The 15,073-nt window shown below is 37.7% G+C and overlaps 1 protein-coding gene and 1 pseudogene across 2 annotated transcripts in view; one reads left to right on the forward strand and one right to left on the reverse strand.

Moving 5' to 3' along the window:
- Positions 1-15,073, forward strand: part of PTTG1IP2 (PTTG1IP family member 2) — a 76,039-nt gene that overhangs the window by 29,838 nt on the left and 31,128 nt on the right. For both annotated transcript variants that reach the window (XR_005217135.1, XM_037837484.1), the window contains exon 2: positions 6,167-6,213. Coding sequence is in view for 1 of the 2 variants with exons in the window: in XM_037837484.1 (XP_037693412.1) it covers positions 6,167-6,213 (47 nt within the window). In the remaining variant the exon portion in view is untranslated. The remainder of the gene's footprint in view (positions 1-6,166; positions 6,214-15,073) is intronic.
- LOC119534942 lies at positions 3,309-3,919 on the reverse strand (annotated as a pseudogene).

Below are 15,073 nucleotides of genomic sequence, written 5' to 3' on the forward strand. Positions count from 1 at the left end.
TCCAAAATTTATAAAGTAAAGCTACAACTCAACAACAGAAAAACAACCTAATTGAAAAATTGTGCCCAAAGCAGGAATACATTTCTCCAAAGATGATATACAAATAGCCAAAAAGTAAATGACATTGCATCAACATCATTAGCCATTAGAAAACCACAATGAAGGAGAGACCCTAAGATGGTGGCTAGGAGAGACAGGGCAAAAAAAAACACCTCTGTGAAAAATACTAGATAAAAGCCAGAAAGTAACCCAGAACACCAGTTCCAGTGATGCAACCAGCTGGACAAGGTCTGCTAAATCCTCAGGGACCATGCACTTCGTGAAACCGGGAGTCTGTGTTCTGAAACGAGTGAGTAAGCCTGCTGAATATCTGGCAGCCATGCTAAGGTTTGGAGAAAATGTGGGTTGGCGTTTGGAGGAGGACTAGTTCTTTTTTAAAAAACCCAAAAGCAGCTGCAGATACTGCAGCGAGAACCACACAGTGAATCGCGGCAGGAACAGGCTGTGTGAACACCTCAATATCTGGCATGGAAGGCAGCCTTTTGTGCACCTGAAACCATCAATATGTTGCATACAAGAGACTCATCTTAGACACAGGGACACAAAGAAATTGAAAGTGAAAGGATGGGAAAAAAATATTTCATGCAAGCTCCAGTCAAAAGAAAGCAGGAGTAGCAATATTAATCTCAGATAAAATAGACTTTAAATGCAGGGATGTTTTGAGAGACAAAGAAGGCCACTACATACCAATAAAAGGGGCAATTCAACAAGAAGAAATAGCAATCATAAATGTTATGCACCCAATCATGGTGCCACAAAATACATGAGACAAACACTGGCAAAACTAAAGGAAGCAATGGACGTTTCCATAATAATTGTGGGAGACTTCAACACATCACTCTCTCCTATAGATAGATCAACCAGACAGAAGACCAATAAGGAAATTGAAAACCTAAACAATCGGATAAATGAATTTGATTTAACAGACATATATAGAACATTACATCCCAAATCACCAGGATACACATTCTTTAGTGCTCACGGAACTTTCTCCAGAATAGAGCATATGCTGGGACATAAAACAAGCCTCAATAAGTTTTAAAAAATTAAAATTATTCGAAGCACATTCTCTGACCACAATGGAATACAATTAGAAGTCAATAACCATCAGAGACTTAGAAAATTCACAAACTCCTGGAGGTTAAACAACACATCCTAAAATAAATAGTTTATAATGTAGAATGTAGGGGATCTAGCGATAGAGAGCAATTAATGAAGGGAGAATGATAACCCAGTAAGAACAGATAACTATCATGTGTAAATTTAACATTCTGGGAATGCCCAGGAATGACTATGGTTTGTTGATTTCCTATGGGTATGGTAGGAACAAGTTCACAGAAATGTTGCTATATTAGGTTATTTTCTTGGGGTAGAGTAGGAACATGTTGGACTCCCTTGTTACGGTTTGTTTGAAATGTTTTTTTTTTTAATTTTTTTTTTTTTTTGATATAGTTGATTTTTTTTTAAAAAGTTAATTAAAAAAAAAAAAAGAAAGAAATATGCAGAGCCCCCTTGAGGAGCTGGTGGAGAATGCAGGGGTGTTGGGCTTCCCCACCTCCATGGTTGCTGATGTGCTCACAGACATAGGGGACTGGTGGTTTGATGGGTTGAGCCCTCTACCACAGGACTTGCCCTTGGGAAGACTGTTGCTGCAAAGGAGAGGCTAGGCCTCCCTATAATTGCCTCTTTGTTGCTCCACCCGAATGTCTCTTTGTTGCTCAGATGTGGCCCTCTCTCTCTGGCTAAGCCAACTTCACAGGTGAAATCACTGCCCACCCCTCTACGTGGGATCTGACACCCAGGGGTGTAAATCTCCCTGGCAACATGGAATATGACTCCCAGGGAGGAATCTAGACCTGGCATCGTGAGATGGAGAACATCTTCTTGACCAAAAGGGAGATGTGAAAGGAAATGAAATAAGCTTCAGTGGCAGAGAGATTCCAAAAGGAGCCAAGAGGTCACTCTGGTGGGCACTCTTAACGTACAATATAGACAACCCTTTTTAGGTTCTAATGAATTGGAATAGCTAGCAGTAAATACCTGGAACTATCAAACTACAACCCAGAACCCATGAATCTTGAAGACGATTGTATAAAAATGTAGCTTATGAGGGTGACAATGTGATTGGGAAAGCCATATGGACCACACTCCCCTTTGTCTAGTTTATGGATGGATGAGTAGAAAAATGGGGGAAGAAAAAAAAAAGGGCACCCAGTGTTTAATTGTTCTTTTTCATTTTTATCTTTATTCTTCTTCTTCTTATTATTTTTTTTTTTCCATTTTGAAAAATATATAGACTCTTTATTAAGCCCCCTTACATCCAATGACCCAGATTTTTACAACAATCCTGGGAAGCTGATAGAGCGTCGAGCACTGGGCCTCAGAAATGTAACCCTGAGTGCCTGACTGAGCTGGTATTCTCTCACCCACTCAGCTACTCCAAGCTCAGAGGAACGTGGCAAGTCAGTTGCCAGCTTTGGGCAAAAAAAAAAAATTGTCAGCTTAGGAGTTAAACTATCCTAGTTTAAAACCACAGGCTGAAAGAAAAGCCTTCTTTCTCAGTAATATGACCCTAATTACTTACTCTCAGATAAATAACAGCAATAGGTGAACACTTTTCAAAGACAAAGCATACAGAATAATTCATGCTGTGTCATCTCCCCCTGGTGGTAAGCTCTGGAAACTGAAATTGGCCTAATAAGGAGCTACTGCAGTAGGTAAAAAAAATACTTGTTTTCGATCAACATCACCCTTATTTCTTTAAATCACCAGAACCTCTTTGTCTTTCTTCAAGGAGCCAGGTATTGACACAAATAGATGAACAGATGAATGAAACCTGGATCTGGTGCCATCCAGGCTCAGTGCTCTGGATGACGCTAAGGGTGATCCCAACTCTGCAGTCCCACTGTTTATCTCCCAGCCTTCCCTTCTCTACCACTTCTGCTGCTGTTGCTTCTGCATTGGGATTCTTCAGCATTGCCTTTCCTGCTTTCTCTCTGCCTCCATCCACTTCTCTGAGTCTAAGGAAAGGGTAACGGGTGGCCCATGTACTCTCAGGCATGAGCTGGCATGAAGAAGTCCCAACATCAGAAACACATAGTACCAATCCTTCCAAGAGCCAGTCCTTCAATTCTAGGCATTGATATTCCAAATATATCAGGTTGCAATACTGACATTCCTTCAGGAATATCAGACTTCAGCATTGTCAGTCTTCGACTGTGCTCTCCAGATGGACACACACAGCTTCTTCACTCTTCCAGGAAGAAGGAAACATTCAATAGTATATCTTGTACAAATTCTTGGTGCTCATCTTCTGAAATTTGGTCCAGGCCTTGGGCAAAGCTTGAATGTTTGCCAAGTCTCCCCACTGGATTGAGGTGAAAAGGTACTTTCTCTTCAGGTAGGAATTCCGATAATGTCTCTCAGTATCATGCAACCATTCCAACATGTCAGCCAGAGAGGCGCTCACAGCTGAAGGCTGCAGGACAGCATCAATGCCAGTTTTGTCTGCATGCTGCTCCTAGACCTGAAACACTTGCTCCACGTGACTACTGACTGTGTCACACACCTTGAGGAGGGTGGCTATCTACTCCCCTAGCTTGTCCAGGGCAGTGTCACCAGCCTCCAGCTGCTTGCACCTCAGCCGCTCCTTCAAGTCTGGGAAGGCCCAAAGTGAGGGCACATCGTTAAATCGCAGATTCTAAGCCACTTGCAGTTGCTCTGCCAAGTTGCTAAGGGAAGCCAGGAGGGGCTGGCAGTCCCTCAGCCTGCTTTGCCACAAGCCATGCTGCACCTCCACCATGGGAAAGCACTACTTCAGGGCCTCGTGCACAGCAAGAGATGGCCGGTCTTGAGTCATCTTCTTCAGAAAGCTATTCTTATTATTTTGTGTGTGTGGTAATGAAAATGTCAAAAATTAATTTTGGTGCTGAATGCACAACTATATAATGGTACTGTAAACAACTGAATGTATGCTTTGTATGACTGCATGGTATATAAATATATCTCAATAAATATGAATAAAAAAACACAATGAAATACCATTTCACACCTACTAGAATGGCTACCATTAAAAAAATGAAATATAACAAGTATTGGAGAGGATGTGGAGAAACAGGAACACTAATTGATTGTTGGTGGGGCTGTAAAAGGTTCAAACTGCCATTTGGCAGTTCTTCAGAAAGTTTAGTATGGAACTACCATACGACTGGCAATCCTACTTCTAGGTATGTACCCAAAAGAATTGAAAGGAGGGACTTGTACATTTATTTGCATACTGTTGTTCATAGCAGCATTATTCACAATTTTCAGAAGATGGAAGCAACCGAAGTCAAAGCAGACATATGGATAAACAAAATGTGGTATATACATGGAATATTATCCAGCTAGTGAAAAGGAACAAAGTTCTGATAACATGCAACGATGTGAATGAATCTTGAAAAATCATGTTGAGTGTAATACACTTGACATAAAAGGACAAATATTGCATGATCTCACTGATATGAAATAATTAGAATAAGCAAATTCATAGAATCAAAAACTAGATTACAGGGAATGGGGAGTTAATGCTTAATTGGCATAGAATTTTTGCTTGGAGTGATGGAAAATTTTGGTAATGGATGGTGGTGATGGCAACACAACATGTGACTGTACCACTGAATTTCTCTGAACGTGGTTAAATGGAAAATTTTAGGTGGTGTATGTTACTAGGATTTTAAAAATTTAAATTTAAAAATAGCCATAGGATTGTATAGTACAAACAGTGGACCCAAATGTAAACTATAGACTATTGTTAATAGTACAATTATAATATGCTCTAATCAACTGTATCAAAGTTACCATAATAAAGCAAAAGATTAATATTGGGGGTGGGTATATGGGAACTCTGTATTCCACAAGAATTTTCTGTAAACCTATAACTTCTCTAATGAGAAAAAGGATAAAATATTTTATTAAAAAAATTTAAAGTATTATATTTCTATAAAGCTGTGAGAAACGAGTAGTTTGGAAAATAGAGGCCATGTCATGAACCATTTTTCCCTACTCCGGTCTCACGAAATGACCAGTTGTGATAAGCCTGAGGTTGGCTGTCTGGGACGTAAATGAAGTAATAGAAACTTTCCTACTTGCCTTGCCTTTTCCTCCATTTAACCTTCCCTTAGGGACTTCAAGAATACATTTGAATAGGAGGAAATAACATTTAGTAGGACTTAGTTTGAAAAACTGGGTTATAAGTTTTTTCTCAGCCAAGTCAGATCTGCATCAAATCAATTTTGAATTAAAAAGTCTAACCTGTCCCACATTGCCTGTGAACTCTGTCCCCAAAATATATAGAGACCGACTTTATTGTTACTATATCACAAAACAACTACAGTATTACTTCCAGGACCTATTTGCTTTATGAAGTTATTCAAGAAATAAAATGAATCATTGAAATACTTTTTTACAAGCTTATATTTTTCAGTCCAGAACTTTCAAATATAAATCATACTGTTTATTTTCTTCACAAACAAAAAGAATGAAAATCCTTAATTGGAGGAAGTTTTTAAAGCTTTGTAGCAAAACAGGATTGGGTTTTGTTGTTGTTGTTTTTAACATTTAAAGGGCTAATTAATTAACCAGGAATATCTTGGTAAAACCATGCTGAATAACCAAGGAGTTCCTAAAAGAGTATTTTAAAATATAGTGTTTTAAATATTCGGTGATATTGCCGATTTGTTTCCCTTTTTGTTTTTTGGCAGATGTTTTTTGGAACTTGGTTGGCTAACCAAAGCTGGATAATACCATTTCATGTTTTTCCAAGTATTGCCGATTTGTTTCCCTTTTTGTTTTTTGGCAGATGTTTTTTGGAACTTGGTTGGCTAACCAAAGCTGGATAATACCATTTCATGTTTTTCCAAGTAACAGGAGAAAATAAACAAGGAGTTAGAATTTAAATAGTAAGGTGAGAGAAGTGTCTGATACACGAAAATAATTTAGTAAAATACTGGGCTGTGGATGAGTATGGCTTGAAACAGGAATGAATAAATGAAATGCAGATTTATATAAAACTAGTAATAAATAGGCTTTGGATTTACATTTTTGTACTTAATTTCTTTTCTTGTAGAATGTGCTGAAAAGAAAAAGTGTAACTCGTGCATAGAAAAAAGAGGGGTAAGTTAAGGACATTGTCTTGGAAATGTTATAAAGTCACACAATCTCCTGATGCAGTCTAAAAGATATGCTAAACTTTGTTTTACACAATGTTTTGATGTTAGGAATGACTAATAACAGGATGTATTTTTTGCATTTCAAATAATTCTTTGAGGATCTAGAAATAAATGATGGAAATAATTTAGTACAAACCTATACTTCCCCCAGGGAAAATTATCCTTTAAAAAACAATATATTTTTTGCTTGAGAAATAAATAAGTCGGCTGAAATTTTGTTAAGAATTTTTTGTAAGGGAAAAGATAAACCTTTTGAGATGCAGTGAAAATTCTCTTGCCGCTTCTAATCCCTAAAGATTAGAAAGGATGCCACACAGCTTCTTAACCACAGTGTAGCTAAGGTCTCCTTTGAAGATTAGGTATCTGAACTCATCATGCTTCACTTCAGTTCTGGAAGAAAACAGAAATGCTGTAATGAATGAGGGAAATGGTGTTTTTGTACCACAGAGAACTCTGTAGCAATCGTCACAAAACCATTCTACTCTAACCAAGTGTTGGAGAACTGACAATATCAAAGACAGAGACATGAAATCACTAATTAGAATAGGACAGACTCTAATAATTGGTATCTTTTATAGTGCTCCAGATATACTGCCCTCTATGGCTTTACATATCTTCCCCCAGGTCACTCCTCCCCTTTAATGGGGTCCTGGGCTCCTGGCTCATGGACTTCTCCCAATTCCTGTCATGCATTACGTGCTTTCTACATCCATCGTGGTGGCAAAGACACACCCGGTTTCACAGTGTCCTTACTTCTTCATCCCTGTGCATTAAGAACTCACTTCCATGACCACCCCATCACAATCTACAATGGCAAATTCACATTCCCTTACTCACGTTGTACATACTCCTAGACCCCAACAAGACTGTCTTTCAGTCCTTTAACCCCTCATTTTTTCCTTCAGCTTATTAGCCTTCTCCTGTGAACTCACTTCCTTCTTGTGAACTCTCATGGCTGCTTACTTGAGTGGAATATTTTTGTACCATTTTTTATTGTTAAATGTTTTACAGTGGAAATTTTCAAATATATAATGAAACTTTATATGCCCACTATCTGTCTGGCCAACCTTGTTTCATATATGCCTCTCCCCAACAACATGGATTATTTTGACTCAAATAATGATATGGATACCATATAATTTTATCTATAAATATTTCCATATTTATCTATAAATATTTCCATATATTTGTATATCTTTAGAAAAAATCTATAATATTTTATTTTAAAATATTACAAATTACCATTATCATACCTAAAAATTAACCATAACAAGAATCCAGGCAATATTCACCTTTCTCTTGTTGTTTCATTGAAATTTTTATTTAAAAATGTAAAACTTTAAAAAATGAAAATTCAAGTCTTAGCATTTAGCAATGAGTCAATATTACAAAGCTGTTTACAGCAATAATTAAAGTAGTGGTGACATTTTACCATTGTAAAAATGTCACAGAATTCAAATCGTATCTTGGATTCACAACAATGCGTTTTATCCCATGTAACAAGGGTTAGTAAGTTTTAAAGTAAAATTCCTCTGATACGCCATCCTCAAGTGTTTCAGCACACATCAGGTAACATTGTAGAATAGCAGGCTGCTGTGGCAATTCCGCAGTGCTTGTTCTGGTCTTTGGCCATCTTTAAATGTCTCTTCATACCCCAATATGTACCCCAACTATTTTTAACAAACCAATAGTTAATGTTATTTGAATCTATTCCTTCAAAGCCATAACCAACCACCACAACACCATGGTCTTTGTTGCCCATAATTTTTAAAAAGTTTGTTTGGGAATCAGGACCCTAATAAGGTCCATACATTGCATTGGCTGATAAATCCCTTAAATGTCTTTTTGTTCTGTATGATCCTTCTTCCTCTCTTTTATTTTTACTGCATTTTATTTGTTGCAGAATTTGGTTTGCTTGTCCTGTTGGGTCTCCCACAGTCTGGATTTTGCTAGCTGTATCCCATAATGTACTTTAATATGTTCCTCTGTTGCCTGTTCTTCTGTTTCTGTAAACTGGTAGTTTTATATGGAGATTTGATCAGATTAAAGTTTAAGTTTTTGCCAGAAATGCTTCATACTGAGGACTTCCATTAGGAGGCATATAAAGTCTGTTCTCTAAGATTTTGTGATTTTAGCAGCCAATGATGATTCTTGCCTAGATCCATTCTTTCACTGAGGCTTGCAAAAACTCTCTCTCATCTTTAATTGTGCTGGATCTACATTCCCCAGACCTGATGGGTCCTTATGACTACCTTTTCATAGCTGATTGCCACTCAAGCATGTTGCATCCAAGATTGCATTAGTGCAATTACAAATTAATTTCTGGTCTCATCTGAGTGCAGAAAACAACTATCCATTACTTATCTTTGGTTAGCAGCACTTCCTAAAATTTCCCATAATAGCAATTCCAAAACTTCATTATTGTCTTTAAAGTTCTGATATTATCCCTCATCCCCTCAGTCTCAATAGACGACTTTGTCTTTGGTTTTATAGATAAAAGTAGAGGCTCTTGGAGTAAAAATCACCTCCCCAAACATAAAGTTACTAGCATTCTTACCCATCCTTACCTATTGCTCTTCCCTCTTAGAGGAAGAATATCGGCTCCTGTTCCTATATCTCTGTTTTGCATCTTGAACTTGTACATTTTTAAAGTTGTGACACATGTCATACAAATTATTTGCATGTTCACTTCCCCCTCCTATTCTTAGTTCCCTGAGGTTGGGGATCTGAGTTTTATTCATCTTTGCATCTATAACATAGCACACATATTCCAGAATGTAACAAGCATTCAGTAACTATTGAATTGAAGTGACTCTTGAGTCATTGGAAGGAGGTTAAATTACATTCAACATACTCTATAAAATATTGAGGTAGAGAATTTTTTCTTATAGAATTTCCAAAGATAAGTCATTATGGGACTACTGGGGATATGTGTATTTGAGTATAATTTTAAAAATACTCTCAGTATCTCATAGAAATAAACTATGGGATAATTCTACTTGATCAACATAAAATTAGGGTATCATACTTTGGAGAAAGATCCCTTAACATTCCCAGGAAATCAGAAGAACACAAAGCTGTCAGTGACAGGGTCTGACATCTCCCATGCTTCAGAGCAATTGCCAACTTTATAGATGGCAATACATGAAGTAACCAAGAACATTTGAGTTTCTCTGTGGGCTATAAGGAGGATGACCATATGTCCTGATTTGCCTGGGATTCTCCCAGTTAATGCCTTTTGACTTAGAAAAATTATTTATACCACTCTTTCTCATGCCCTTCTTAACTTCATATCTTGTCTTGAATATTTCTTTGTTCTTCATTAGTGTGGGATTAGCTTTCCTAGACTTAGGATACATTCTTACCAAGAAAGGTAACCCATTTACAATAGTACCTCCCCCCAAGACACACACACACACACACACACACACACACACACACACACACACCCCTCACAAACACAGCATATGAAAAACATATTTTTTTGATATCTTCCCTTCCATTAAAAATAATGTTTCAAAAAACCAAAGTAACTAAAAGGGCTAAAAGTTCCTTTACCTGAACTTTCATTGCTATTCGTAAGTAATATTATTCATCATTGTTGAATCCCTAGAATAATAGTTGTCACTCATGATGTCTTAATGTTAAGATTTGTCATAAATTGTTTTGTTGAGAATTAAAAGGCTGAATTTTTCAATTGACTTAAAAAAAAAACCTTAGAGCAAATTCTAGTTTTCCTCTGATTTATTTTTTTAAGTGCAATTAAATGCACCATTTCTCTCCCAACAAAAAATCTATCTTTCTTACTCATTACATCTTGATATAGGTTTTTTGGTTGAGAGAGAAGTTATAGCAAACCAAAAGGGATTTTTGTATTTCTCGTAGCCTAGTTCACCTATTGCCCAGTTTATACGGAATTACCATTACTCATAGGCATTTATAAATGTCACACATCACACCCCTCAGATGCCCACTTTGTTATTTACTTTACTTCTCTGAAAAATTGTGTGTGTGTGTGTTGGGGTATTGGGTGGCAGAATCATGGGTCCAAATATTAATATGTCAGTGAACATGTGGGTTGCACCTATCAAGAGTTTCTCAGCTGTGGGTTGCACCTATCAAGAGTTTCTCAGCTGAAAAAATGGTGGAGAACCAGTATCATGAAATACTCTCCATGGCAACTTTTCCCAACACTTTATCTACCTTTGGCATGAACTTCCTTTTAGAGTTTTGATTTTCCTTGAGAAGTTTAAGGTCATCTCTGAGTTCAAATTCCCTCATTTTTCTTCTTTACCAACTCAATGTTTTTTCTCTTACATTTTCTTTTCCCCTCAAGCAGTCTCTTTTTTCCAAGGCAAATCCCTTAACCTTAGCTTCAATGAATGCATCACACTCAAAAATATATGCATATTCACAAATTCAGAACCTTTCTCTTTTTTTTTTTTGTTCCCTCTGCAATAAATTCAGTCTTTTTCTCTGCATTGGCTCCTTCCTTTCTGAGTTCAGACAAAATTCACAAATCAAAACCTTTGTACTAAAGTACTTATTCAACCTTTGCTTTGTTATTACACACTCTGACTTAATTTTAGCAAACTGATTCAGAGATTACAAAAGACTCTCCATAACCAAACCCAATGATCTTTTCAAGTTAGTCACTTACTCTTCTGGAAACTTGCTCCTTTCTTGGTGATCTTCATGTTACACTGCTCTAGCTCTCCCCTTCACCACTCTCTCCTTTACCAACCTCTCTTCCTCATACTGTCTAAACAAGGGCATTTCTTAATACTGTGTTCTCACCCTTGTGCTATCTCACCCACTACCATGGCTCCACCATTACCTGCCCATAAAAGAAATTCCAGATTCCTATGCTTAGACCTAATAGCTCCCTGAGACTTAGGGTCACACTCACAGTTGCTTGATTGGCATTTCTATCTGGATAGTTTTCTATCACTTCAAACTCAAAATTTTCATAACTAAATTTATCATTTTGCCTTCTCCAAGGACGCTTATTTTATTGACTTTGTTTATTTCTGGTAACATTCCCTGAAACCTATAATTTTAGAAATCTTGGGCTGCTTTCTTTTCCTTTTCCTCCATATGTGATTCACAAAGTCCTGTCAATCTTTCTATTTTTAATTTTTTTTTTTTTGACTGGAACAATCTTCAACTTCCTACCCAAGTCCCTCCAATCCCTCCTGGTGCCTTATTCATTATCTTAAAATAGCTCTCCCATCATGTCACATTTTAGCTCAAAATAATTCCGTTGAATCCCTATTGTTATGATAAATACAAATTCCTTAGTCTGCCATTCAAAATCCATCACAGTCTGAGAGAAATTTACCTTTCCAAATTATTTCACAAAACTCCACATGGGATTGTCACTCCTGTTCTTTCACTCTACCTAGTCTCTGCATCTAAGGGGCTTTCCTGTCATGTACAGATATTACCTATTCCTCAAGGCCCAGGCCAAGTTATGCATGTTTCCTGAAAGAAATCTTATCTACACATTCCAACTAGAAATCAATACTTTTTCTTCTGAATTCATGTTACATTTTACATCTGTTCCACTCATTTTAAAATTATAATATACTTTCTTGTAGATATTCATTTTGGTTATATAATGTAAATATATTTCTTGCCAATTAAGTTGTCACCCTCTAAAAAGCAAAAAACAGTGCTTTATGCATATGTGTAACCTCTGCTGTGTCTAGCTTTTGCACCTAAATACCTAGTAAACGCTTTTTATCTTCTCAATATCTACTACTTTAAAATCCCCCTTTGCCCAGTAACGCTTATGTTCTATTTCTTGACCAGTTTAACATTAATCTGTTTGTTTTATACAGTGTTAAAAAAAATCACTAAACATTATGTACCTTCCCCTGTCCTGCATATTTTCATTTTAATGGTATTTACTTATAAAATTAGCAATTTTAATGTCCATATATGCATATTAAAATGAAGTTCTATACTAAAATTAGTGCTCTAATTTTTCTATGGAGCAATATTAACCATCACCCACAAAGTTTTTTAGTTAGCTTCTCAGTTGTCACACTCATAAGAGCTGAGATTAGCATGGCTTCATATTTATATGGGTTATCTTCCTTAGCTACAAGAAGAAATCCATGTAATTTGTCTTAATACATTGTCAGTTTAGGGATGCTGAATATATTATATTCTGCCTTTTGGGCAATGTGAACATCTGCTTTTTGAAGACATTTTAGACTTAGATAAGGTAGGAGTCAAATCTTTTTGTAGTAAGTGACAGAAACCCAACTCAAACTAATTTAATAAAAAGAGGAATTTATTGGCTAACAAAATTGGGAAGTCCAGGGGTGGCCTTAGTTTCATACACAGCTTAATCTCAAAGAATGTCATTCCTATTTCCTCTCTCACCTTTCATCTCCCGGCTCTGCCTTCCTCTGGGTATTGGCCTCATTTTCTCCTCTGACAAATGGACATTCTCTTTGCAGCTGAGGGAGTGGCTGCCAGCAGGTCTTTCCCAATGTCTGCATGCAATTCCAAAGAAGGTTTTGATCAGCTCTGTTTGGGTTTCATGTCCAGTCCAGGACTAGTTACTGTACCATAGGGATGGGTTACCCTGAGTGCCACTGCCCAGGTCACAGGACCACTCCAATAGTAGGAAAGGAGTGAGGCAAAGCTAATTGACAGCTGCAGTACCAAATGGTGTTGGGGAAAGAGGTTCACAAAGGAAAGAGAGTGTGGTTATCAGAAGAAGAATGAGAACTCAATTTCACCCTTTGGCCATTCAGTACATGCACATTCTATTTTCTCCATCTTCATATTTTAAAAAATGCTCCTGGCAAAATAATGCATCAACCCTGAACTAAAACTGTACTTACCCCAAATCATTGTCATTTTCTGCACCTAGCTCTAAATCCAGAAACTCAGAATGATGTTCATTACTCTTGATGAAGTTTGGATGTTGTTCCTCATGCTCCTTCAACTCAACTATGTAATCAATTAAACCAATCCCCAAAGACCCACTATTCAGTAGAAGAGAGTAAGCATGGTAACAATAAAAACTCCCATTGACTAACGTAGTAACTAGTCCTACAATATATTCTAAGCCTATAACATATTCTTTTGAATTTCTCTATCCAGAGAGTGAATTGCTTGTCACCAATATGGCTACCCCTGGTTCAGCCTGCTGCCAGGAGTTCCCTTTTCCATTATTCTCTGAGCCGTCATTGGAGAGAGAAATAGGGGAGCTTTGGAGGCTGCACTGCTTTAGGAGCTTACTTGCTATGGATTTCTTTACTTGGGCCTGGGAATCTGCTTAGGAGTTGAGTAATCACAAGCTCCTCTCTTATGGGTTTAGGGTTTTTCTGGCAATTCAGCTCCCTTGAAACCCTGCAAGATAGCATGGATTTGTTTCCTGAGAAATCAAAGTTTCCTTGAAACTCTAAGAACTATTTACCACAACCAGAAATCTCCCTGAGCTGTAATCCATGAATCTAGGCCCTACCTTTGCAGTTTTAGTCTTTAAACTATAATCTAGGAGGACCTACTCAGACTAAATGAAGTCTTAGACTTGCCTTAAATGGCTTCACTTGGCCTTGGTCTATAGCAATGTGAAACAAAAGTTGGCTTTTGATATACCTCCACTTGCAGCATTGTCCAATGGATAGTTCTTTACAATGAGGTGAATCATTACCTCTGCTACCCTGGAGATGTATAGCAAGAGGTGTTTAGGAGGAATCAGGGGGTAAGGCTTATAGGATTAGATACCAGCATAGAGCCACACTGCTTATGTTAGAACTCAGGCTCCCCTGATTACTAGCTTGTTGTATAAGTCACTTAACTGCTCTGTGCCTTTTTGTCTTCATCTCTAAAGTGGACATAATTATAGCACCTAGCTCACAGGGTTGTCATGAGGACGAAATAAATTAATGCATATAAAAGGCTGGGAACATTGCCTGTCACATGGTAAGCCCTATATAAGCAACAGCCATTTTTACCACTCGGTCCTCATTTTTCTGATTCTTCTAGGTTCTAGTCTTGTTTTCCACATGGTTTTCACCACTGTATCTTGCTTTTACTTACTTCAACAAGGGGTCCAGAACTCAGCTTTCCTATTTCTACATGATTATCTGACCACCAATGACCAGAAGAGGGGGGGTGAGGAAGGCTGGTTGACAGCACCACCAGGGTTACATGTAGCAGATGAAGAATCCCCGGAAGAAGAGTGGGTGCTGCAGACAAAGTGAATGGGAAAGAGTGTTGGAGAGATAAAAAACAAAACAAAACAAAACTATCTACTACAGCCCTTATTACTACTTGGTGAAATAATGTCTTGTGTTGGATTCCCAAAATGCAGATTCTGAGACAGGGATTCAGGTGTGCGTGATTTCTTGAGTGGCAGCTCTTCAGGAAAATCCTGTGACAGAGTAAGGGGCTTAGGGCCAGTCAGAGATAAAAGCCAAACCAAGATGTGGTCTCAGTTCAAACCCACCTTTAGCCTGAACCATGGTGGTAGTGGGGCATCCTAGGACAAAAAAAATGTCATTACATTGTTGTCCCTGCCTTGAGGCAAAGGTGTCCACAATTTGGAATCCCGTATCAGTCAGTTATTGGCAGATGGGGAAGAAACCTCACAGGCAAGGTGGTCCCCATCCACTGAAGGCAATTATCCAAGAAGAGGGACAGCCACAGGTAACTGGCAGCCAACATTCGCTGCAAATGGAGTTTGATGAGTGGGCCTGGTAAAATGGATCTGGGCAGGCTACCAATGGTATTTATGAAAAATAACAATAATAAAATAATAATACTATTTATTAAATACT

This window comes from Choloepus didactylus, chromosome 5, assembly GCF_015220235.1.
Source record: "Choloepus didactylus isolate mChoDid1 chromosome 5, mChoDid1.pri, whole genome shotgun sequence".
Taxonomy (NCBI): domain Eukaryota; kingdom Metazoa; phylum Chordata; class Mammalia; order Pilosa; family Megalonychidae; genus Choloepus; species Choloepus didactylus.